The sequence below is a fragment of the Hordeum vulgare genome, chromosome 4H (assembly GCF_904849725.1).
Source record: "Hordeum vulgare subsp. vulgare chromosome 4H, MorexV3_pseudomolecules_assembly, whole genome shotgun sequence".
Classification (NCBI taxonomy): domain Eukaryota; kingdom Viridiplantae; phylum Streptophyta; class Magnoliopsida; order Poales; family Poaceae; genus Hordeum; species Hordeum vulgare.
The window spans coordinates 589,304,576-589,330,749 of record NC_058521.1 but is presented as its reverse complement, the minus strand read 5'-3'; the positions used below and the strand labels follow the sequence as shown (position 1 = coordinate 589,330,749).

The 26,174-nt window shown below is 47.0% G+C and overlaps 2 protein-coding genes across 2 annotated transcripts; one reads left to right on the top strand and one right to left on the bottom strand.

Moving 5' to 3' along the window:
• The first annotated feature begins 81 nt into the window (after positions 1-81).
• On the top strand, positions 82-2,865 carry LOC123449794 (phosphatidylinositol-glycan biosynthesis class F protein). The gene is made up of 8 exons (XM_045127126.1): positions 82-459; positions 543-608; positions 699-741; positions 1,019-1,073; positions 1,507-1,555; positions 1,733-1,800; positions 1,922-2,039; positions 2,477-2,865. Exons 1-8 carry the CDS (start codon positions 316-318, stop codon positions 2,588-2,590), a joined length of 657 nt encoding a protein of 218 aa, XP_044983061.1. The 5' UTR covers positions 82-315; the 3' UTR covers positions 2,591-2,865.
• A 10-nt stretch (positions 2,866-2,875) lies between these two features.
• On the bottom strand, positions 2,876-6,172 carry LOC123449793 (protein MLO). The gene is made up of 12 exons (XM_045127125.1): positions 5,690-6,172; positions 5,379-5,597; positions 5,138-5,254; positions 4,948-5,008; positions 4,741-4,826; positions 4,566-4,640; positions 4,361-4,449; positions 4,160-4,209; positions 4,007-4,047; positions 3,685-3,894; positions 3,463-3,591; positions 2,876-3,368 (listed from the first exon to the last, which is right to left on the bottom strand). Exons 1-12 carry the CDS (start codon positions 5,816-5,818, stop codon positions 2,973-2,975), a joined length of 1,602 nt encoding a protein of 533 aa, XP_044983060.1. The 5' UTR covers positions 5,819-6,172; the 3' UTR covers positions 2,876-2,972.
• Positions 6,173-26,174: the final 20,002 nt, after the last annotated feature.

Here is a 26,174-nt window from a genome sequence, read left to right as displayed (position 1 = left end):
GGGAGTGCGACCCGGAGTCCCGGACCAGTTTGCTTGCTGCGCGACTTGTGGGAACCGGTTCACGGTCTGGCTCCCCCGGTTCACCATCTCTGTGGTTCTCCCAGTTGCCTTGCCGGCGCTCCGCATCGCCATCGCCGCCCTCGCTCCGGCCCCCCGGTGCGGCGGCGCTGCCCAGCCTTTCTCCCGCGCCGCTGTAGGCCTGGCCGTGGGAGATAGAGTCAGGGCGGGCCGCCTGTCCTTGCCGCTCCTCTGCGGCTACCACGACCTAGGTCGCCGACGGTATCCGCAGACAGACTCTCCACGCGCGGCCCCGCCATGGGCGCCGAGGTCGCCCAGATCGGCGCCTTCACTGCCGTGGCCGCCCACGCGCTCTGCCTCGCCGGCCTCGCAGCAGCCCACTCCCTCGCTGGCCGCGGCGCGCTCGTCTCCGACCCCGCACACGCCCTCCGCCTCCTCGTGGTACGCTCCCTTCCCCTCTCCCCACCTCGTCACCTCCTCCCGCGTATTCTACCTTCTGACCCCGGGCGTATGCTTTTCTGCAGGTCTGCGAGGCGCCCCTTGTCATCGTGGTGTTCAGTCTGCTCCGGCGAGATCACAAACGCTGCTCGGTTTGCTGCATCAACTGATTCCTCCCGTTTTCCGTACCAACTTCATATATTTTCTTCAGTGATAAGGTGATTGTGTTTCTTCGATTGCAGTTCCTTAAGGCTGCTGCACGGGGATTGCTTGGCTTGCCCATAGGTTAGTTCTCCTTGCTGCGTTTGCACTCTGATCCATTCCGTTTTCGCAAGGAGATTTCTATCCGGTGAGAAAAATACGAGTGCTTGTAGGATATCACGCGTTGAAAAACCTCAATGCTGGGTCTGAGTCATTAGCTAGTACTCACGACTCAGTAATGTATGTTCATTTGCTCTCTGGAATAACAAGAGGCCAAGCTGAGTTATTTCAGGACCTGCCCGTCATTCTGCTTTTCATTTATTTATTTATCCTTATGGTGCATGCTTCTTCTCTCTGCCAGGGGCCTTCCTAAATGCATTTGGTGCAATTGTTCTTGGCGCCCCTGTTGGAACCAAGTAAGTTCCAACTGACAAGGATGTATATAGTTGTTAGTTCCCGTGATGCATGCTAATTAGGCCTTGTACAATGCTAGGTGCTTAGGGAGGTGCTTAGAAAAATAAATCGGGTTTTTCTGAAGCATCGGTGTCTATTTCTACAGGAGAGACACCTAACTAAGCGTCTACCCTGTACAAATAAGCACTGGTGCTAAGGAAAGCCTGATTTATTTCTCTAAGCACCTCCCCTAAGCACCTTGCATTCTACAAGGTCTTAGGAGTCATGACTAGAATAACCATGTACAATGTTAGTTGAACATTAGTCCTTTATGACACCTCATCTGACGGGGTTGCACAAGGATATGTCAATTTAAACATAAAAGATGCATACCAACAATGTCTTGTTCTTCGTCAAAAACTAATGCTGTATCTGACGAGGTCTTCACATTTTTAGGTACTGGATGGCGACAACCTATTGGTCAAGTCTTATGTCCCTGTTCACGGTTAGTGGCATTTCCTGTGCTTTTACTTTCCTTGAATCAGAACTTCAGCAAATTAAGATTGACAACTGAAAAACTATCAGATTTGGTAGTCTTGTGCTGACACTTCTCAACAATTATGATTTACCACAGTGTACTTGCATAACTGAGGCCTGACAAGCTAAATGTGTGACATTGCAGTTTGTTCCAGCAGCATGTGTCTTTGGAGCATCCAAAGTGGATTGGCAGAATGTGCTTTCTCATTCTATGTATATTCCTGAATCCTAAATAAGTGCCAATTTTGATGAGTTCATTCCATGTAGAGTTTTTATTATTAGTGCCCTGTGCCTACTGATACTTTAGTTGATTTATTATATTTTTGCATGTCAGTTATTGCACATCATCCAATGTTGTGGACTACATGATCTCTGCGCCTTCTCATGGAGCTGTAATAGGAGCGTGGCTTGGTGCTTGGCCTATGCCCCTTGACTGGGAGAGACCTTGGCAGGTAAAGATACTGACTGCGACTTTTTGAATACCTATGGGACGACCGAGCGAGTACCATGAAAGACGGGATCATGTAGAGATTTTTATGCATATCCAGTAGGTGACATAATAACTTAAAGACTAGCTCAAGGACTAACTAGTCAGAGCGGTGATACAAAATGCATCAGTTTGTCTGATGCTGTTGGAACTAGTCTATATTACCACACTCATTTTTTCCATGCATTTTGTTTTCAGCGAAGTACTACCTCTGTACCTAAATACTAAGTAGTTGGGAAGAACTGGAGTAGTTCTCCCCAACTACAAGTATTTAAGTACAGAGGGAATATTTAGCAGCACATGGATGAGACTTCCTTTTCTGTGCCTTACAATTGACAGTCTGGTCTTATTGTCCCCGCCTTGCTTTTGCAATTCATGATTCTTTTTTTTTATCTTTCTTAGGAATGGCCAATATGTGTCACTTATGGTGCAATTGCTGGGCATGTGATTGGCATACTAGTATCACTGATCCTCGTAGTTGCTCACAAGATAAGAGTTCGTGTCAAAGCTGACTAGCCTATGGATGATGGACATCTTTTTTTCCCCTTTAATGATTTACGCAGGTTATACTGTAGATTATTTCTTCCCAAAAAGCTATGTACTTTTGGTTAGATTTCCAGTTAAGTCTATGTACTGGTGCCTTCCAGTAGCTTGATACGTGTATTACATTAGTGGCACTCATTTACCTTTTTGGGGCTAAAGATTATTTTCTTAAGAGCTCTATGTTATGTTATGAGACTGATTGCCGTTTGGTATTTTTAAAGAGATGAGAGGGGTTTTGTTTGTGCTTAGCAGATTATTATTTTTTGACTCAGTAAAAAATTGTATTTCTTATTGTACGAATCATCACATCCTATGTTGGCTATACATTGGACTAACATGAATACAGAAACTTGTCTCATCCCTGGCTGAAGGAAAAATCTGCACTGGGGATGTCGGCTTCGAGGGCCGACGACGAGGCGGACCTCCTCCTGTCGTTAGGATTTAGTCTGTGCACCGGGTGCGCCACCACAACCGGGTACATGTCCCTAGCCTCCTGCTGGGTCCTTGGCGAGGTGGGCGCGCTCTGGGGGTCGTCCGACCGCCCCATGCCCTTGTGAAGCAGGTGCACGGGTGATGAGCCCCGGCTCGGCATCGGCGACGAGCCTCGGCTCGGTGTTGCGTCGCCGATCATCTGAGCCATCAGCATGTCCGTGTCTCGGACTTTCTTCTTCTCCTTGGCCGTGTTCCGCCAGTTGGTGAGCGCCTTGGACGTCTGCTCGTCGAAGATGGACCTCTTCATGTTTGATCCCATCTGCATACAAAGCCAGCACACACAGATGATTAAGGCTGATGTTTATCCTCTTCCAGAGCAATTGCTCAGACATCTTCCTGGACGGTTTTATTACCTGTGTGACGAGCGCGTAGAGGGGGAAGGTCATATAGCTGCAGAGGAACTGGAGAGCTAGCCCCACCACCACCTTCATGATGCTCAGCCCGATCTGCGTGTGGTAGCATTTCTTCAAGCCGGGCGTGGCCTACAACACAAGTAAATCTCCGTCAGAGCAGTTCATCAGCGGCACTCGGTGCCTTGACACCCATGTTAACTGACAAGTTCATCGGTGGCGTACCACTGTCCACACAAAATGCGCCATCTGAAACGCGTTCTGGAACAACGTCAGGTGTATGAAGAAGAGGACCCAGTCGGGGCGGTGGAACCAGAAGAACTTGTTGCTGGGCTCGACCACGGGGGCCCCCTTGATGACGCTCGCCCGGTCCTGGATCTCCAGGGCCATCTCCATGATGATCATCTCCAGCTTGGTTCCAACACACAAGAGGATCTGTTGAGGAAGACGCACCGACAATTGACATTTTGAGTTAATATTAGGTGTGGGTTTCCATTGCGATCAAATTGGGTTTGCTGTTGCTTTCGATGGAGAAATCTGCACTTACCACGAGAGGGATGAAAGAAATCCAGATGAGCGTGCCAACCCCTACGAGTAGAAAAAGAAATGGTTGAAAAATGAGCGGTGATCACGAGACGAATTGCAAGTGTTTTATTTAGCTGCAAAGCAATAGAGAAACCGGAGAGGAGAAGGTCCATACCATTGATGTCAAGGAAGAGGGTGAGGATCGCCACACCCCACAGCGGGAGGCTGCGAAAACAGGCCAAATGTGTCATGATCGTGCAAGGACAAGGAGCAAAGACCAAGTTCATAGTATATTGTTATCATGTGGAACCTGACAGCAATTGTTAAAATCTATCCATGGGGTGTGGTGTAGTGCAGAGGAAGGAATGGAACGTACCTGATGCCGACGACGACCTTGAAGTCGTCCTCCATCGACCTCTTGATGTACTTGTGGAAGTCGAACTTGCTGTTTTGCGACAAATGCGCCTGCGCAGAATAATTTGAGGAAAAAACATGGGAACTTTAGCGTCAGAAGGATAACTTGAGAAGCTTTGCTGCTACATCGCGGCAGCAATGGCGGAGCTAGAAGGGGAGGCACGTACGTTGATGAAGCCTGCCCTCAAGGTCAGGTAGTCCACCTTGGTGACTGACCTGAAGAACTGCCTGAAGAAGGCCACCTGACAAGGCAACAAACATCACAGGCAAGGTAAATCACCTGACTCCATACGCCAAACATTACACACAGATGAGGGGCAGATAAGAAGCTAAAAAACTCACCACCCATCTGATGCCAGGGGTGCTGGAGAGGCCCAGGTGGCGCTTCACGAACGACGTCTGGTGCGTGAACCGGAACCGTGCAGGATCTGAAAGGACACAAAAAATGAACATACATCAGTTCACTCACTCTGATCGTGCCTGCGTCTTTAAATGGATCATCAGGTTTGGTTTCGAAGAAGGGGAGATTGCAGAGTGGGGGATCCTGACCATTTGCGAACTGGTATTCCAAGGAGGTGGTCTCTGTCTCCCATTTCTTCCATGTTCTCATCTGCAGGAGGAGAGGATTATGCCGGAGCAGATTATGGAACAGTTTTACTCAAGCCTGATGAACAGGTAGGTACGCCTGACAGACAGACGTGCGGTAAAAGAAGAAGAAGAAGAAGAAGCAAAGGCTCACTTTGAGACGGCTTAGAGCTATGGTGATGACGCTGTAGGTGACATGGAAGACCGCGAGCACGAAGATGAAGACGTGCAGCTGGTGCAAGCTGCCCGTGGACATGAGCGCCACCTTGCCCTGCAAACACACACACACACACCAATTAAGCCAAGCCAAGACGACAATCAGAAGAAAACAAGAAAAAGTTCGGTATTGATTTCTTCATCATCGTGAAGCTGCTGGTCCGGGCTCTGCTGCTCACCTCCGGGCAGTAGTCAACGTACTTGCTGGGCTTGCGGCCCTCGGTGCCGCGCTTGCAGGGCCACATGACGTCGGCGGCATCCTCGGAGATGCATATCTTGGCGATGATGGGGTCCTGCGTGACGATGAGGAGCAGGGATATGAAGCCCACCAGCATGAGCTCCGCCTTCATCTTCTCCAGCGCCTCCCACAGGGCCTTCTTGTGCCGGTGCTGGAACCACTGCACGCACGCGCACGTACGCCGATTACAACCAAGGCCGGCCGGCCGGCAGCCATGAGTGATGCTGATTGAGCTAGGGTAACGGGACTTACATGGCCGAGCTTGTGGAGGCCGTGCTCCATGAGGACGGACACGAGCACCATGGCGGCGAAGACCACCGCCACCGCCCACGACGGCGTCTCCGGCAGCTCCCGCGCCGGCACCCCTTTTTTGTCCGACATCGGTCGACCGCCGCAACCTCCTTCCTTGCCCGGAGCAAGCAGACGGCCGCCTCTACCAGGTACGCACACGCAGATGCACGCGACGCAACCGCGAGGTGCCTGGCCGTGGCCGGCCGGAGCAAGCAAGAGAGGCGAAAGGAAAAAAAGAAAGCGCACGCTACGTACGCAGGTACGCTGCTGTGTGTCTGGTTTGCTGGCGGAGCAGCCGTGGCAAAGTGTGGCAACCGGGTGGGAGGGAGGCCTTTTATCGTCGGGCGGGCGCGCGGCGGCCGGGTCAAAGCGCGTGCCGGCCGGGTGGCCGAGCAGCGGCGCTGCGGAGCGGGAGGAGCCCGAAACACACAGCCACAGCTGATGCGCGCGAGTGAGAAACGACCGATGTTTTCATCCTAGCGGACGGGGTGGTTGATTCAGTGATGGCATGGCGCGGTGGGTGCCCGGCCGGCACCGGGCCGGGCCGAGGGGGCACACCCGGTTGGTCGAGGTACTAGTATTTCTTGACGGGGACGGTCGCCGCACTATTTCTTTTCCTTTCTTGCCTAGTTTTTTGTTACCATCGTTTGACTAGTATATCTGGCCATGGTGTCGTCTCGCGTCGGGTAATTGGACATGGGACAAAAAAAACCGACGCGTCTCGCTAGCTTGTTGGTTGTTATCGGGATCATCAACGCGGGGCGGAGTTTTTTTCTCTTTGACGTTAAATTTGGACGGAGATTCTTTTCTGGGTGGGACGTTAAATTAGGACGGAGTTTTTCCTCTTTGACGCTTGCAATTTTGTATTGAACGTACTGTTAAGAATCCTGTTTAAGGCTGTTGTCCAAGTCATATCCATCTATGCAATGTCGCTCTTTACAATTTCTAAAAAAAAATTATAAATGAATCATTGACATGGTGACACATTTCTGATGAGGAGACGAGGAAAACCAGAGTAGGACGCATTGGATGGCCTGGTGGAAAATATATGTGTCCCTAAAAACAAAGGAGGGATGGGTTTTTGTGATATTTGCCGCTTTAGTTTGGCACTACTAGCAAAACAGGCGTGGCGTCTTCTTGATAAATCTGATTCCTTGTGTGTTACTACTATCCTAAGGGCTAAGTTCTATCCTGATGGCGATTTGTTGAACACCAAGCTGAAGAAAGGTTCTTCGTTTACCTGGAAAAGTATTCTGGCGGGTACAAATTCTCTAAAACGCGGTTATATATGACAGGTGGGGAATGGACACAATATCAACATTTGAAAAGATGCCAAACTGTGCAACAAGGAAAATTATGACGCCCGAGGGGAGACAATTGTTAATCAAAGTGGGTGATCTTATTGATCCAATCTCCAATACTTGGGATGAAGAACTAATCATACAAACTATGTGGCCAATTAATGTACAAGGAATCTTTTCAATTCCACTGTTACGACATGATATGCCAGATTTCATTGCTTGGAGTTACACAAAAAATGGTATGTTCTCGGTTCGGTCTGCTTACACTATGGAGTGGGATTATCAATATGGAAGTAAAATAAGATATTCTAATGGGATGTGTCGGACCACAGTTAATCCTATTTGGAGTAAGATATGGAAGTTAGCTTGTTTGGCAAAAATCAAAATTTTTATATGGCGCACTCTACATGGTACACTTCCATGTCAGGTTACACTCGTAAATAGACACATGAAGATCTCGTCCATTTGTCCTACTTGCTCATAGGGGTTAGAAGATACAAAGCACATGTTGTTTTTGTGCAGCAAAGCATAGGATGTGTGGAAAAGGTTTCGGATGGAGGATATTATTGAGAAAGCTTGCAAGGTGGGCCTTGCAGGAGAGACGTTTTTGGAGTACTTATTACTTCTGCCAGACCAAGAATTGTGGATTATGAGTCATTATAATGTATGGGAAATAATTGATGTCTCAACATGATATTTATGATGGGAAAGACGAAAGTTGATGCATAAGGAGGCAATTCAGAATGTTCATCGGATCTCAATGGAGATCCTAGCCTTTACATCAAATTTCACCAATGCATCTTCCCGCAAGGCTGCTATGAAAAGGGGGTTGGTCTTGTCCCCCTAGTTTTTTTTTTTTGTAAAACGTAATGCTGATGCTTCTTTTGACCACGACTTATTTAGTGGTTTAATAGGAGCGGTTCTAAGAGATGATAAAGGCAGGTTTATTGCTGGAGGAAATGAAAAGATTGACTATTACACGGACGTTCTGACGGCGGAAGCTTTTGTCCTAAAATTCGGCATAATTTTGTCACAAAGGACAGGATGTAATCACCTAATTATTAACTCAGATATCATGAAGGTGATTGAGACCATGGAGGACAGAGGACAATGGGGGGAGCGACGGCGGCAATCTTAGATGACTGTTTTCATTATGCACGTGACTTCATTACTACTACGGCCGGTTACACGTACGTAGTAGCTAGCCACACGTTGGTCGCGGCGAGAGGTCCACGCTGCTGACTGTTCCCGCCGGCGAGCCGCGCGTCGGGTGGTGCCGGATCATGTCGCCGGCGCCTGGCAGCAGCTTCGAGCGGGTCGGACCTAGCTAGGCAGCCACGTACGTACTAGAGGGTCGAAACGTTCACCGGCCGGGACGTGCGTGCACGATGGCTGGCTATTTGTTGCCTGGTGCTACGTACCATCGAGTTAGTTATACTGTATTATATTCGGAGGGGCCATTGTTAATCGCCAGAGGTTGACGTGACCGTGATTGCTAATTTGATCTGATAAGCATATATAGTATTGCTGCATGTATTCCTATTATGGACTTGATTAATGGGGACGGAGAATCTGTTGGGACAGACCAACCGTTCATAAACGGCAAAACTGTGTCTGCCTCGTCTCTTCCCCGGCAAAGAAAAACGAGGGATTAATGGTGACGTCCGACTTCACTTCCTCCATGCTTCATTTCGAATCATGCATGGTTATTGTAAGCTGGTTACATTATAAACCTGTACGACGTGTGCTTGAATGATCTAGCCAAAAACGTGCACGGTGCCGTTACTACGGAGTAACGGGCCGGGTACGGTATACGTGGTGTATGCATCTACTACTAGCATGTACCCCTTCATCCGGAAATAGTTATCCTAAAAATGAATAAAATAGATACATCTATAATTAGAATAAGTCTAGATGCATGTATTTTTAGGACAAGTATTTTCGAACCGAGAGAGTAGTAGTCTCGTACTGTATGTAGCACGCAAGTTGTGGCGACTGGCACGCGTACGCCGGCATGCGACCGGACCGAGGACGTGGACGTCGACGTGGCATTCCAAGTTTGACGCCCGAGCGTGGAAAAGTCGACCATGCGGGTCCCGGCGAAGTGGCCGGCCGGCGGTCTGCATCCGGTAGAGTACGGGCCTGAGCGAGTCAAGTCAAATGGAGCGTGGACTGCATCTGTGGCTGCTACTTACGTGCCAGGACTTGTATATGCAACCTACTACTATTATTAGCAGCGGCCGGTCCATTTGATCAGTGAGCCTACTAGTAGTATATAGTCCTTAACGGACGGGATCAACTCGATCGCCAGTCGCCGAATTAACGATCGAATCCGGACCAGTTCAAACCGGGAAAATCTTAATGGTAAGTTTCAACTTCAACGAGGCAGATCAAGAGATGCTAGCACTTCGCTATTTCAAAAAAATAAATAAAAATAAAAATAAAGAGAGAGAGAGAGAGAGATGCGCTAGTACTTGCTCGGTTTTATAGCAAGCGATGATTTGGCCTGGCCGGTACCCTTGTAGTGATATCAATGAAAAAAATAGCACGTTATACAAAATAACGTAGCCTCTGAAAATGTGCTATTATCGAACTATAACGTGTTATTATAAAATATTGTATACTGAACCGATTCTCTACTTAGCGAGGCTATAAAGTGCTATTTTTTCACCGAGTGATACTGGTCGGCATGTGTATGTGGCTACTATGAGGTCTATCCGACAAGCATGGGGATCTGATTGACAGCACACCCTGCCTGATGGTCTGATCGGCTAATCCATGGTGGCGCTCGTAGCGCGCGGCTTCGTCGCTCGTTCGTGCAGGTGTATGCAGGTCCAGTTGACGCTACCGGAAAACGATCACCGAGGCGTGCCGCTCCACGCAACCGGCGACGACCAGCACACGCACGTCCGTCCGGCCGGCCGTTGGACCGGCGGCGGGGCCCACTGCCCGCTTCCAACATTTCGGGACGATGAAAAAATGTCCAAGGACGAAAAGTTTTCGTTTTTCCTACCAACAACGGTAGTAGTCCTAATACTACCTTTTTTTTTGAGCCTGTACTAATACTACCTTCATCCTGTTTTGTTAGTCTTCTTTATATTTCGTGTCAAACTTTAATCTTAAATTCAACAAATAAAATGCCAATGCATGTCACACAAAATGATATTATTGAAACGGTTTTGCTAAAACACATCTACATGTGAGATAAGCATTGCACATCTAAGTTATATATCTTTGATCTTACGTGAAGATTCATATGTGTATTTTTTTTCTTTTATGCTTGATTTAGTCATTTAGATGTGCAATAACTATGTCACATCTAGATGTGTCTTAGACACATTTTGTTGAAAACTATGTTAAAACACAAATCCAACGATATGATTTTTTACGACATGCATAACCATGTTATTAGTTAAATCTCTGGTCAAAATTTAGCTTAAAATGCAAAGGAGATCGGTAAAGAGAGACATAGATAATATTGGACATATTTTGGCTATGGTGAAGAAGATCATCCTCGACTGCCCTTGTCCTTTCGGGCGCCCTTGTCGTCCTTCTCGCGAAAGTACCGGTTGAAGACACAGTACGGATCGAGTCGGATCAGCTCGTCGGAGGTGTCCTCGTCGTCATTGTCCTCCTTCTTCTCCTTTGGTGGCAGTCCGACCATGGCATGGAACCCCCGATTCTGCTCTCGGATGAGGGCACACATGTTCCTCTGCTGTCGCTTTTTTACAATGTGGGCGCAAACGGCTTCCTCCTCTGCGACCGCCCGCGTCGCCGCATTCTATTGCCCATATCCTCTCCTTCCCACGGTGGGTACTCCGGTTCCGGTGAGACTCATACACCCCTAATCAGTGATGGGGAAGGAGAAATTTGAGGACCGTGTGAACCATGATGATCAAGCCTGGGAGGATCCGAGCGCCCGTTGAGCCGACAATATGGAATCACGCTAGACAGATCTTGTTGACGGGCGACCATTGTCCTCCCTCGAGCGGTGGGGTGCAATGCGGACATCCATTGCATCCTCCACCCCGCATAGGAAGACACCCAGGCCGACGGATCTCAACTGGTCGGAGTCATATCCACTAACCCGCCGTGCCAAAGAAGGTTGGAGATCGTCGGAGGTGACCTCGAGTGGCGGAAGGGAATGGAGTGAAGTGGCCAGCGTTTAGTCCGACGAGCGGATGAGAAGGAATATATGTGGGGTCGGATGGGCCGACTTGGGTTGAGTCCGATGTGATGGACGTGCCCAGGCGTCACATATCCGCCATGGACTGGATATAAGTGGTGTCAGTTAGTCTAGGCGTTTGAGGCCTGCTTGAGACGCCCGTTTGAATAGAATTTTTACTACCGGTCAGTGAGCAGGTTGTCCGCTCGGGCATTTGAAGCGGATTTAAGGCACCCAGCTGTGGATGCTCTGATGCGCACAACCGCACAAAGATACCAAAATGGGTCTTTCCTGGCTTATGATGGTCCGGCGGCGGTTTCTTATGAAGAGGGAAAAGCTCATGGAATTGTGACTCAGTTGTGTCTTGGCGTTTGCGCCTGCAGCGCTGCCCCATGAGACGAATATGCATGGAACTTCCTTCGTCCCTAATAAAAATCAAGAGTTTTTGGTAGGCAAATAGCATGTTAAAAACTTCTTATTATTTGGGATGAAGGTATATATAGATATAAGGTCGCGCTATTTGTCACCTGGGTGAAAAATAGTTATTCTCCCCCTCCCCCCCTTTATTTTAACATCAATGCATCATAATTTTACGTTCCGTAAGTTTTGTCTTATTTTATACATAAAAAGAGACCGTAAAAATATATAATCAATGTAAAAATATTTGATGTCACGTAAAATAATGACCATACAAAAATAGTGCAAAAAATACAATAAACTTTTTTTTGGTCTTCTGACTTGTATTTTTGTTTTTCTTTTGTCAAATTTTACATAGTGATTCAATATAAATGTAAATATTTGTATTTCAAATGTAATTTATTTATAAATTGATCGTAAGATTATCTCGGATAAAGAATAAACTATTCTGCACCCTTGGTGATGAATAGAAGTATATATATATATATATATATATGACAAGAACAGATCGTGAGGAATGACAAAATTTATGAGTGCGGGGGCACATGCATTGATGCATGTGTTATGAGCAGTGGATTCAAATGAAAGCAGAAACGCCATAGAATTTTGGAATTTATGCTAAATCATTTATTTGATTGGCAAGTGGCCAGGTATGTTCTGATCAGAACCTTAAAGATACACGTCCACCTGGATTTTCTTCCCCGCCCCCTGTTGTGCCCCTGCGACGGCCTCCACCTCGAGCCATGCCTCCTCAATGACTGCTCCGGCCTCCATCTCAACCCCTACCTCTTGCTGCCCCCCTGTGATGGCCTCCACATCAGCCCCACCTTTGCCTGTCCGGTGACTTGCATCTCACAATTTTGGTATCCGGCAACAGTGATGGTGTGCCGAGCTTGTCATTTTTTTACGGTGGAGCTATGTTGGTTGTGGGGGTGGGGGCAACATTGAACCAACTTGTGGAGTGAGCTCTCTGCCCTGCGCGGGAGGTGGAGTGAGGAGGAGGCACGCAAATCTGGTTGAGGGAGGGGGGGGATCCGCGAGGTTCTCTACCTCACGCGGGAGTTGGAGTGAGCAGAAGGGAGAAGCAATCCGGGAAGCTTTGTCCTCCTCCCGTCAACGTTTTTTGGGTTCAATGTAGATTTTTGTAATTTGAGCATAGAGAAAATAAAACAAACCAAAAAAATATGTGTTCATTTCTAAACATGTGAAATAAAACTAGCAAAGCATTAACTTGTATTCACTTATGTTGGCTCATCAATTAGGGACTTTGTGTGATTCAGGAGGCGGGGGGGGGGGGGGGGGGGGGGGGGCAGACGAGCAAAATAACTACAAAGACCTCCTCAAAAACTCATAAACATGATAGTTTAGTGGTTTCGAAATCAAATCTTCAATTTAGAGAAACTTCCATCTCATCCACCATTAGACTCGCAACTAGGGGCAACTATGTAGCCTCAGTATTCCAATTGTACAAGCTGAGCTCAAGTAACATGCAAACAGGGACATCAACAATAGCGACATTTTTTTAGATAGGAGGTATATTGTCAGGCTCTAGCGAATTGAAGCCCTTACGAGTTTACAAAAGGTTCACGAGCCAGGAGTACAACACAAAAATAAACATGCTCGATACATACCACAAGGCCCGAAACAACTACTTTATAATGGCTTCGCCTCGGTGTTGTTGTTGAGCGTGATTGCGTCGAATGGTCTTGGCGTGGTGGCGAAGCTTGATACATAGCTCCTCAAGAACAGATGCCTCCAATATCTTGATCATCAGCTTCCATAGCTGTAAGAAAATAGTCATTTTGTACACGATGTCAGCCACTTGTTTAACAAAGACTCCTTCCATAAGGGATTTGTTGTGAATGCTCCACAAAGACCATGCAAGAGAAGAAAAAACCAACCATGCTATCTTTCTAGGAGATCCCGACAGCCTAGAGGAAAACATATGGAATCCGCCACCGACGCAGGCACCCAGCTACAACCGGTGGTGTCTCTAATACATCCCCAAAGGAATTGAGCACATACACATTGAAAGAAGATGTGATTAATTTTTTCCACTTGGTCCCAAAAAGGGCACAAACCACTACCAGGGCCGTGTTGTTTTTTAACCTCAACACCTGTGGGTAATCTATCATGCACTAACTACCACAAGAAGATTTTAATTTTGGTGGGGATGCGCAGATATCATTGCTTGAAATGGAGTTGCACCTGCGTGAAAGGCCTTGTACAAGGACTTGGTAGAAAACTGGTCTGGTGGTTCTAATTTCGATCGAAAGGAGTCGGGATTTTCTGATGGAGTAGCATTCCGGAGAAGGTCCACCAATCGGTTCCATTCCATGGTGTCAATAGGGCACAAAGTTCTCCGAAATTGAGGACACCACTATCCATTTCTCCAGTAGCTAGCGATCATCGCATTTGGTTCCCTAGCAATGGCAAACAACCATGGGAACTCTTCCGCTAGCGGGACTGGCCCCAACCACACATCTAACAAGAACATGGTTTCTCGACCGTCACCAATTGAGGCGCATTTCACCATCTCAGAGCAAGTGTTTGATCTTCATAATTGATTTCCAAAATTTCGAGCCATTTGTGGTTGCCAGCCCTGGACAAGGTGGTGGTTTGCAGATATTTCATTCTAATAACATCTAGCCACAGCTCTCTTTCTCCTGTTAAGATTTTCCACGCCCACTTGGCCATGAGACACCAATTCATGTGCTTTGTGTTCAAAATTCCGAGCCCCCCCCCCCCCGGCGCCTTGATAGGGCACCAATCGTGCTCCAATGGACCATATGGTAGTCCTGCTTTCCTCCTCCTTTACCCCAAAAGAAGCGAGACCGAACAATATGAAATTTGGCATCCATGCCGTCTTGAAGGAGGAAGAAGCCCATAATAAACATGGGTAGACTCAATAGACATGAGTTCACCAAAGTGAAGAGACCACCCTAGAGTGGTATCAGTCTATACACGGGTTAACTCTACCAGCTACCCTGTCTGTAAGGAATAGAAAAATCCTCAATACTAAGGTGGTTGTTTGTGAGCGACAGGCCAAGATACTTGAGAGGTAACGTGCCTAGCCGGCAATTTATGATGTGAGCCGCCCTTAGACGCTCTTCCAAACTACCCTTAGTAACGAAAGCTTCGCTCTTCTCAAAGTTTATTTTCAATCCTCACATGGATTCACACATCAGTAGGAACTTGAGGTTCACTAGACTAACCGGATCAATCTTAATAATGATCAGGGTATCATGTGCGTATTGGAGGTGCGTAATGCCACGTGCATGGATCTCTGGAAGATACCTTGGATGTGCCCAACTCTCTTAGCACCCTCAAAGATGACTACTAGGTCATCAACTACAAAATTAAATAATATAGGGGAAACGGGTCTCCTTGATAACCCTACTGGAGTTTCGAAAGAAAGGTCGAGGTTCCCCATTAATATTAATAGTTGTTTGCCCTCCCCAGACCATATGCATAATCCAGCTAATCCATAGCGGGGAGACACCTTTCCGACGCAAAAATCCCCCGAGAAAGTCTCAATTAACTCGGATATATGCTTTCTTAAGTCAAGCTTTGGAATAAAGTAGCGCTCATTCAATTAGTATGCCCAATGAAGGATTTCATGGAGCATCGAGATACCTTCAAGGATGATCCGCCCTTTAATGAACGTGGACTCACACTCGCTGATGACTCTATTAGCCACCGGGGACAGACGTGTAGCAAAGCCCTTAACCAGGATTCTAAAGCTAACATTAATTAGGGAATAGGGTTAAATTGTTTAATAAGGCCCGCCTCCCGTACCTTAGGAAGGAATGTTATAATCCACTAATTCAACCGTTTTATATCAATCTTTCCTTTCGTAAAATCGTCTAGTAGCTCAAACATTTGTGGACCCACTATGGGCCAAAATTTCTTGTAGAACGAAATTGTAAAACCATCCGGTTTGGGGGGCATGTTGGTGGGAGTGGAGGCAAGGGCCTGCTCTAACTCTTGTGGAGAAAAAAAGCGATGTAAGCCAGCTGTTCTCGTCCGCCAAAACCCACCCTGTGATCCCCCAAGAATTACTAGCTAGGTCATCTCCACCACGCTTCCCTTCGGTAAAAGTCATAAATATAAGTACGTAGCTCATTCGGTCCAGTAATAATATTCGCACCATCACGCAGGTTAGTGATAGTGTTGGGGAACGTCGCATGGGAAACAAAAAATTTCCTACGCACACGAAGACCTATCATGATGATGTCCATCTACGAGAGGGGATGAGTGATCTACGTACCCTTGTAGATCGTATAGCAGAAGCGTTAGAGAACGCGGTTGATGTAGTGGAACGTCCTCACGTCCCTCGATCCGCCCCGCGAACAATCCCGCGATCAGTCCCACGATCTAGTACCGAACGGACGGCACCTCCGCGTTCAGCACACGTATAGCTCGACGATGATCTCGGCCTTCTTGATCCAGCAAGAGAGACGGAGAGGTAGAAGAGTTCTCCGGCAGCATGACGGTGCTCCGGAGGTTGGTGATGACCTCGTCTCAGCAGGGCTCCGCCCGAGCTCCGCAGAAACGCGATCTAGAGGAAAAACTATGGAGGTATGTGGTCGGGCAGCCGTGAGAAAGTCGTCTCAAATCTGTCCTAAAAGCCCCATATATATAGGAGGAGGGAGGGGGACCTTGCCTTGGGGTCCAAGGGACCCTCAAGGGGTCGGCCGAGCCAAGGGGGGGAGGACTCGCCCCCCAAACCGAGTTGGACTTGGTTTGGTGGGAGGAGTCCCCTCCCTTCCCACTTCCTCCCTCTTTTTTTTCTTTTCCTTTGATTTCCTTCTCTTGGCGCATAGGCCCCCTTGGGGCTGTCCCACCAGCCCACTAAGGGCTGGTGTGTCTCCCCAAAGCCTATGGGCTTCCCCGGGGTGGGTTGCCCCCCCCCCCCCCGGTGAACTCCCGGAACCCATTCGTCATTCCCGGTACATTCCCGGTAACTCCGAAAACCTTCCGGTAATCAAATGAGGTCATCCTATATATCAATCTTTGTTTCCGGACCATTCCGGAAACCCTCGTGACGTCCGTGATCTCATCCGGGACTCCGAACAACATTCGGTAACCAACCATATAACTCAAATACGCATAAAACAACGTCGAACCTTAAGTGTGCAGACCCCGCGGGTTCGAGAACTATGTAGACATGACCCGAGAGACTCCTCGGTCAATATCCAATAGCGGGACCTGGATGCCCATATTGGATCCTACATATTCTACGAAGATCTTATCGTTTGAACCTCAGTGCCAAGGATTCGTATAATCCCGTATGTCATTCCCTTTGTCCTTCGGTATGTTACTTGCCCGAGATTCGATCGTCAGTATCCGCATACCTATTTCAATCTCGTTTACCAGCAAGTCTCTTTACTCGTTCCGTAATACAAGATCCCGCAACTTACACTAAGTTACATTGCCTGCAAGGCTTGTGTGTGATGTTGTATTACCGAGTGGGCCCCGAGATACCTCTCCGTCACACGGAGTGACAAATCCCAGTCTTGATCCATACTAAATCAACTAACACCTTCGGAGATACCTGTAGAGCATCTTTATAGTCACCCAGTTACGTTGCGACATTTGATACACACAAAGCATTCCTCCTGTGTCAGTGAGTTATACGATCTCATGGTCATAGGAATAAATACTTGACACGCAGAAAACAGTAGCAACAAAATGACACGATCAACATGCTACGTCTATTAGTTTGGGTCTAGTCCATCACGTGATTCTCCCAATGACGTGATCCAGTTATCAAGCAACAACACCTTGTTCATAATCAGAAGACACTGACTATCATCGATCAACTGGCTAGCCAACTAGAGGCATGCTAGGGACGGTGTTTTGTCTATGTATCCACACATGTAAATGAGTCTTCATTCAATACAATTATAGCATGGATAATAAACTATTATCTTGATACAGGAATTATAATAATAACTATACATTTATTATTGCCTCTAGGGCATAATTCCAACAGTCTCCCACTTGCACTAGAGTCAATAATCTAGCCCTCACATCACCATGTGAATTATATTATAATAAATCTAACACCCATACAGTTCTGGTGTCGATCATGTTTTGGCCGTGGAAGAGGTTTAGTCAGCGGGTCTGCTACATTCAGATCCGTGTGCACTTTGCATATATTTACGTCCTCCTCCTCGACGTAGTCGCGGATGAGGTTGAAGCGTCGTTTGATGTGTCTGGTCTTCTTGTGAAACCTTGGTTCCTTTGCTAAGGCAATGGCACCAGTGTTGTCACAGAACAAGGTTATTGGATCCAGTGCACTTGGCACCACTCCAAGATCCGTCATGAACTGCTTCATCCAGACACCCTCCTTAGCCGCCTCCGAGGCAGCCATGTACTCCGCTTCACATGTAGAATCTGCTACGACGCTTTGCTTGGAACTGCACCAGCTTACTGCACCCCCATTAAGAATAAATACGTATCCGGTTTGCGACTTAGAGTCGTCCGGATCTGTGTCAAAGCTTGCATCGACGTAACCTTTTACGGCGAGCTCTTCGTCACCTCCATACACGAGAAACATCTCCTTAGTCCTTTTCAGGTACTTCACGATATTCTTGACCGCCGTCCAGTGATCCACTCCAGGATTACTCTGGAACCTACCTGCCATACTTATGGCCAGGCTAACATCCGGTCTAGTGCACAGCATTGCATACATGATAGAGCCTATGGCTGAAGCATAGGGGACGGAGCGCATATGCTCTCTATCTTCATCAGTTGCTGGGCACTGAGTCTTATCAATCTCGTTCCTTGTAACACTGGCAAGAACCCTTTCTTGGACTGTTCCATTTTGAACCTCTTCAAAACTTTATCAAGGTATGTGCTTTGTGAAAGTCCTATCAGGCGCTTTGATCTATCCCTATAGATCTTAATGCCTAGAATGTAAGCAGCTTCTCCTAGGTCCTTCATAGAGAAACTTTTATTCAAGTAACCTTTTATGCTTTCCAAAAGCTCTACGTTGTTTCCAATCAGTAATATGTCATCCACATATAATATCAGAAACGCCACAGAGCTCCCACTCACTTTCTTGTAAATACAAGATTCTCCAACCACTTGTATAAACCCAAATGCTTTGATCACCTCATCAAAGCGTTTGTTCCAACTCCGAGATGCTTGCACCAGTCCATAAATGGATCGCTGGAGCTTGCACACCTTGTCAGCATTTTTAGGATCGACAAAACCTTCGGGTTGCATCATATACAACTCTTCCTTAAGGAAACCGTTAAGGAACGCCGTTTTGACATCCATCTGCCAGATTTCATAATCGAAAAATGCAGCTATTGCTAACATGATTCTGACGGACTTAAGCATCGCTACGGGTGAGAAGGTCTCATCGTAGTCAACTCCTGGAACTTGTGAAAAACCCTTTGCCACAAGTCGAGCTTTATAAACGGTCACATTACCGTCAGCGTCCGTCTTCTTCTTAAAGATCCATTTGTTCTGAATAGCCTTGCGGCCCTCAGGTAGTATCTCCAAAGTCCACACTTTGTTCTCATACATGGATCCTATCTCGGATTTCATGGCTTCTAGCCATTTGTTGGAATCTGGGCCCACCATTGCTTCTTCATAATTTGCAGGTTCATTGTTGTCTAACAACATGATTGATAAGATGGGATTACCGTACCACTCTGGAGCAGCGCGTGATCTCGTCGACCTGCGTGGTTCAACAGAAACTTGAACTGGAGTTTCATGATCATCATCATTAACTTCCTCCTCAACCGGCGTCGCAACGACACAGGTTTCCCCTTGCCCTGCGCCACCATCCAGAGGGATGAGAGGTTCGACAACCTCGTCAAGTTCTGTCTTCCTCCCACTCAATTCTCTCGAGAGAAACTCCTTCTCGAGAAAAGTTCCGTTCTTAGCAACAAACACTTTGCCCTCGGATTTGAGATAGAAGGTGTACCCAACTGTCTCTTTTGGGTAACCTATGAAGACGCACCTTTCCGCTTTGGGTTCCAGCTTTTCAGGCTGAAGCTTTTTGACATAAGCATCACATCCCCAAACTTTAAGAAACGACAACTTTGGCCTTTTGCCATACCACAGTTCGTATGGTGTCGTCTCAACGGATTTCGATGGTGCCCTATTTAAAGTGAATGCAGCTGTTTCTAATGCATAACCCCAAAATGATAACGGCAAATCAGTAAGAGACATCATAGATCGCACCATCTCTAACAAAGTACGATTACGACGTTCGGACACACCATTACGCTGTGGTGTTCCAGGCGGTGTTAACTGCGAAACAATTCCACATTGTCTTAAGTGAGTACCAAACTCGAAACTCAGATATTCACCCCCACGATCAGACCGTAGGAACTTGATCTTCTTGTTACGATGATTTTCCACTTCACTCTGAAATTGCTTGAACTTTTCAAATGTTTCAGACTTGTGCTTCATCAAGTAGACATAACCATATCTACTTAAATCGTCAGTGAAGGTGAGAAAATAACGATATCCGCCGCGTGCCTCCACGCTCATTGGACCACACACATCGGTATGTATGATTTCCAACAAGTCACTTGCACGCTCCATTGTTCCGGAGAACGGAGTCTTAGTCATCTTGCCCATGAGGCATGGTTCGCACGTGTCAAGTGAATCAAAGTCAAGTGACTCCAAAAGTCCATCAACATGGAGTTTCTTCATGCGCTTTACACCAATATGACCCAAGCGGCAGTGCCACAAAAATATGGCGCTAATATTGTTTACTCTAACTCTTTTGGTCTCAATTTTATGTATATGCGTATCGCTATCAAGATTCAATATGAACAATCCTCTCACATTCGGTGCATGACCATAAAAGATGTTACTCATAGAAATAGAACAACCATTATTCTCAGACTTAAAAGAGTAACCGTCTCGCAATAAACAAGATCCAGATATAATGTTCATGCTCAACGCAGGCACTAAATAACAATGATTTAAGTTCATCACTAATCCCGATGGTAGTTGAAGTGACACTGTGCCGACGGCGATTGCATCAACCTTGGAACCGTTTCCTACGCGCATCGTCACTTCGTCTTTCGCCAGCCTTCGTCTATTCCGCAGTTCCTGCTTCGAGTTGCAAATGTGAGCAACAGAACCGGTATCGAATACCCAAGCACTACTACGAGAGCCGGTTAAGTACACATCAATAACATGTATATCAAATATACCTGATTTTTCTTTGCCCGCCTTCTTATCTGCCAGATACTTGGGGCAATTGCGCTTCCAGTGACCCATACCCTTGCAATAGAAGCACTCTGTTTCAGGCTTAGGTCCAGCCATGGGTTTCTTCGGCGGATTGGTAACAGGCTTGCCGCTCTTCTTCGAATTGCCCTTCTTGCCTTTGCCGTTTCTCTTGAAACTAGTGGTCTTGCTCACCATCAACACTTGATGCTCTTTATGGAGTTCAGACTCTGCGACTTTCAGCATCGCAAACAACTCGCCGGAGACTTGTTCATCCCTTGCATGTTGTAGTTCAACACAAAGCCTTTATAGCTTGGCGGCAGTGATTGAAGGATTCTGTCAGTGATAGCTTCTTGCGGGAGTTCAATCCCCAGTTCAGCTAGACGGTTTGAGTACCCAGACATTTTGAGCACATGTTCACTGACAGACGAGTTTTCCTCCATCTTGCAAGCATAGAATTTATCGGAGGTCTCATACCTCTCGATCCGGGCGTTCTTCTGAAAGATAAACTTCAACTCCTGGAACATCTCAAATGCTCCATGACGCTCAAAGCGACGTTGAAGTCCCGGTTCTAAGCCATACAAGACTGCACATTGAACTATTGAGTAGTCCTCCTTACGTGCTAACCAAGCGTTCTTAACATCCTGATCAGCCGTAGCGGGTGGTTCATCTCCTAGCGCAGCATTAAGGACATAATCCTTCTTTCCAGCTTGTAAGATTAGCTTAAGATTACGAGCCCAGTCTACAAAGTTGCTTCCATCATCTTTCAACTTAGCTTTCTCTAGGAACGTATTAAAATTCAGGATGACACTTGCGTGAGCCATGATCTACAACACAAATATATTCAAAGTGGACTTAGACTATGTTCAAGATAATTAGAGTTCAACTTAATCAAATTATATCCTAAACTCCCACTCAAAAAGTACATCTCTCTAGTCATTTGAGTGGTTCATGATCCACTTACACTATCCCAAGTCCGATCATCACGTGAGTTGAGTATAGTTTCAGTGGTAAGCATCCCTATGCTAATCATATCAACTATATGATTCATGATCGACCTTTCGGTCTCATGTGTTCCGAGGCCATGTCTGCACATGCTAGGCTCGTCAAGCTTAACCCGAGTGTTCCGCGTGCGCAACTGTTTTGCACCCGTTGTATGTGAACGTTGAGTCTATCACACCCGATCATCACGTGGTGTCTCGAAACGACGAACTGTAGCAACGGTGCACAGTCGGGGAGAACACAATTTCGTCTTGAAATTTTAGTGAGAGATCACCTCATAATGCTACCGTCGTTCTAAGCAAAATAAGGTGCAAAAAAAGGATTAACATCACATGCAATTCATAAGTGACATGATATGGCCATCATCACGTGCTTCTTGATCTCCATCACCAAAGCACCGGCACGATCTTCTTGTCACCGGCGCCACACCATGATCATCCATCAACGTGTTGCCATCGGGGTTGTCGTGCTACTTATGCTATTACTACTAAAGCTACATCCTAGCAAAATAGTAAACGCATCTGCAAGCACAAACGTTAGTTCAAAGACAACCCTATGGCTCCTGCCGGTTGTCGTACCATCGACATGCAAGTCGATATTTCTATTACAACATGATCATCTCATACATCCAATATATCACATCACATCGTTGGCCATATCACATCACAATCATACCCTGCAAAAACAAGTTAGACGTCCTCTAATTTTGTTGTTGCATGTTTTACGTGGTGACCAAGGGTATATAGTAGGATCGCATCTTACTTACGCAAACACCACAACGGAGATATATGAGTTGCTATTTAACCTCATCCAAGGACCTCCTCGGTCAAATCCGATTCAACTAAAGTTGGAGAAACCGTCACTTGCCAGTCATCTTTGAGCAAAGGGGTTACTCGTAACGATGAAACCAGTCTCTCGTAAGCGTACGAGTAATGTCGGTCCAAGCCGCTTCAATCCAACAATACCGCGGAATCAAGAAAAGACTAAGGAGGGCAGCAAAACGCACATCACCGCCCACAAAACCTTTTGTGTTCTACTCGAGAAGACATCTACGCATGAACCTAGCTCATGATGCCACTGTTGGGGAACGTCGCATGGGAAACAAAAATTTTCCTACGCGCACGAAGACCTATCATGGTGATGTCCATCTACGAGAGGGGATGTTTGATCTACGTACCCTTGTAGATCGTACAGCAGAAGCGTTAGAGAACGCGGTTGATGTAGTGGAACGTCCTCACGTCCCTCGATCCGCCCCGCGAACAATCCCGCGATCAGTCCCACGATCTAGTACCGAACGGACGGCACCTCCGCGTTCAGCACACGTACAGCTCGACGATGATCTCGGCCTTCTTGATCCAGCAAGAGAGACGGAGAGGTAGAAGAGTTCTCCGGCCGCATGACGGCGCTCCGGAGGTTGGTGATGACCTCGTCTCAGCAGGGCTCCGCCCGAGCTCCGCAGAAACGCGATCTAGAGGAAAAACTATGGAGGTATGTGGTCGGGCAGCCGTGAGAAAGTCGTCTCAAATCTGCCCTAAAAGCCCCATATATATAGGAGGAGGGAGGGGGACCTTGCCTTGGGGTCCAAGGGACCCTCAAGGGGTCGGCCGAGCCAAGGGGGGGAGGACTCCCCCCCCAAACCGAGTTGGACTTGGTTTGGTGGGAGGAGTCCCCTCCCTTCCCACTTCCTCCCTCTTTTTTTTCTTTTCCTTTGATTTCCTTCTCTTGGCGCATAGGCCCCCTTGGGGCTGTCCCACCAGCCCACTAAGGGCTGGTGTGTCTCCCAAAGCCTATGGCTTCCCCGGGGTGGGTTGCCCCCCCCCGGTGAACTCCCGGAACCCATTCGTCATTCCCGGTACATTCCCGGTAACTCCGAAAACCTTCCGGTAATCAAATGAGGTCATCCTATATATCAATCTTCGTTTCCGGACCATTACGGAAACCCTCGTGACGTCCGTGATCTCATCCGGGACTCCGAACAACATTCGGTAACCAACCATATAACTCAAATACGCATAAAACAACGTCGAACCTTAAGTGTGCAGACCCTGCGGGTTCGAGAACTATGTAGACATGACCCGAGAGACTCCTCGGTCAATATCCAATAGCGGGACCTGGATGCCCATATTGGATCCTACATATTCTACGAAGATCTTATCGTTTGAACCTCAGTGCCAAGGATTCGTATAATCCCGTATGTCATTCCCTTTGTCCTTCGGTATGTTACTTGCCCGAGATTCGATCGTCAGTATCCGCATACCTATTTCAATCTCGTTTACCAGCAAGTCTCTTTACTCGTTCCGTAATACAAGATCCCGCAACTTACACTAAGTTACATTGCTTGCAAGGCTTGTGTGTGATGTTGTATTACCGAGTGGGCCCCGAGATACCTCTCCGTCACACGGAGTGACAAATCCCAGTCTTGATCCATACTAAATCAACTAACACCTTCGGAGATACCTGTAGAGCATCTTTATAGTCACCCAGTTACGTTGCGACGTTTGATACACACAAAGCATTCCTCCGGTGTCAATGAGTTATACGATCTCATGGTCATAGGAATAAATACTTGACACGCAGAAAACAGTAGAAACAAAATGACACGATCAACATGCTACGTCTATTAGTTTGGGTCTAGTCCATCACGTGATTCTCCCAATGACGTGATCCAGTTATCAAGCAACAACACCTTGTTCATAATCAGAAGACACTGACTATCATCGATCAACTGGCTAGCCAACTAGAGGCATGCTAGGGACGGTGTTTTGTCTATGTATCCACACATGTAAATGAGTCTTCATTCAATACAATTATAGCATGGATAATAAACTATTATCTTGATACGGGAATTATAATAATAACTATACATTTATTATTGCCTCTAGGGCATAATTCCAACAGATAGTACATCTTCTCCGCCTACCATTAGCAATGGCATGAAAATATGACGTGTTCAGGTCACCCTTCAGAACCCAAGTTTGTGAGCCTCTTTGTCTTCAATACAGCTCCTCACAAAGATGGATGACCATGACATCCTCAAGGCTATACACGAGAGCCCAATCATTATCACACAAATCCTTCCCTTCAACCATTTGGTCTAGAGCTTGTATTTGGGATAGGACAACCATTTTCCGGGACTTAAGCACCCCACCAATATTAAACCCTTGCCCTCGAAGATGTTGCCGCATCTTTCTGATGCAATGTTGCCACCGATCCATATATTATTCGCGAGCGGCACATATCGGTGAGTGGGACGGTGGCACGCCTGCAGCCACTTGTCCTGAACCAAATCCACAAAGCATGGGTATTCCAGTGAGTGACGGAGCTTGAGCCAAATATATGAGGGGCATCGACTGGAGGGGGAGGGGGGCTAACATAACTATTTCAATTATTTATAGTGGGAAATACGCGTAATACAAAGGAAAACGTACAAGTATTTCTTGTGAGCTGGGAGGGGCCTTGACCCAGGTTAGCCCTCATGAAGCTCCGCCACTGAACCTCAAAATAAAACCACGATCGCTATGGAGGCCGGGCCTCTCGCAAGTCCAATAGCAAACATCAGTGATCTTGGCACAGTTTGGTTAAGGCGCGAAGAGAGCACAACAAAATTTGCGTTCCCAATCGGTCGTCACAAATACTCTATCGAGCACGCAACGAGTTGGGTTTATGTGTTTGTTGGTCTAGTGAAGCTAGCGCCAAACCTATCAAGTCCCATCAACTCCAAGATATCATTGCCAAACCTATCAAGTCCCATCAACTTCAAGATATCATTGGGCTCACAACATGATCTTATTTTTTCGTGAAGACAACTTGATCTTAGACTGTACAAAAACTCAAAAGCAACTAAACATTACTTGTGGCACAAGTGCATGGCGATAACACCCACAGAGTGCCTTGCTGAACATAACAAACTCCGATGTAACGCCAACTTCTCAGTGTACCGAACTAGAAAACGGCTACTAAACACATGAGGTAGATGATGTGGTTATCGCCTTGGTGAAAATCTGTTGGATGGAGTGGATTGACACCATCCTAATGAATTCACTCTCCATCAGGTGTTTGTCGCCCTGGTGAAGATGTGTTGGCTGGACTGGATTGACACCATGTAGAGCACATGAAGATGGAGGAGACATAAAACCACAGTAAGCGCGGGTTTGGTAGCCTGCATACAGTCCAATAAGGTTCACTGAATGCAACATCTTTTCATGTTGGGCTGTAACTAGTTACGTGCGAACACTGTTGAGCCTACATGACACGCTTCTTAAAGCAGCATTTTGCATGCATCGCTGGAACCGGCCGAATCAACCAATTCTAGCAAGCCAGGCCCAAGTGACGCGAGGGAGCCCAGACTGGCTCCCTA

What these genes read in the sequence shown, in the direction of transcription:
- LOC123449793 (XM_045127125.1), bottom strand. Translation starts at nt 5,818, where the DNA reads ATGTCGGACAAAAAAGGGGTGCCGGCGCGGGAGCTGCCGGAGACGCCG. An exon ending in GCCTCCACAAGCTCGGCCAT is followed by an intron (nt 5,598 to 5,689) that starts GTAAGTCCCGTT and finishes GCGTGCGTGCAG; the next exon opens with TGGTTCCAGCACCGGCACAA. An exon ending in ACGTTGACTACTGCCCGGAG is followed by an intron (nt 5,255 to 5,378) that starts GTGAGCAGCAGA and finishes GTGTGTTTGCAG; the next exon opens with GGCAAGGTGGCGCTCATGTC.
- LOC123449794 (XM_045127126.1), top strand. Translation starts at nt 316, where the DNA reads ATGGGCGCCGAGGTCGCCCAGATCGGCGCCTTCACTGCCGTGGCCGCC. An exon ending in AATGTGCTTTCTCATTCTAT is followed by an intron (nt 1,801 to 1,921) that starts GTATATTCCTGA and finishes TTTGCATGTCAG; the next exon opens with TTATTGCACATCATCCAATG. An exon ending in ACTGGGAGAGACCTTGGCAG is followed by an intron (nt 2,040 to 2,476) that starts GTAAAGATACTG and finishes TATCTTTCTTAG; the next exon opens with GAATGGCCAATATGTGTCAC.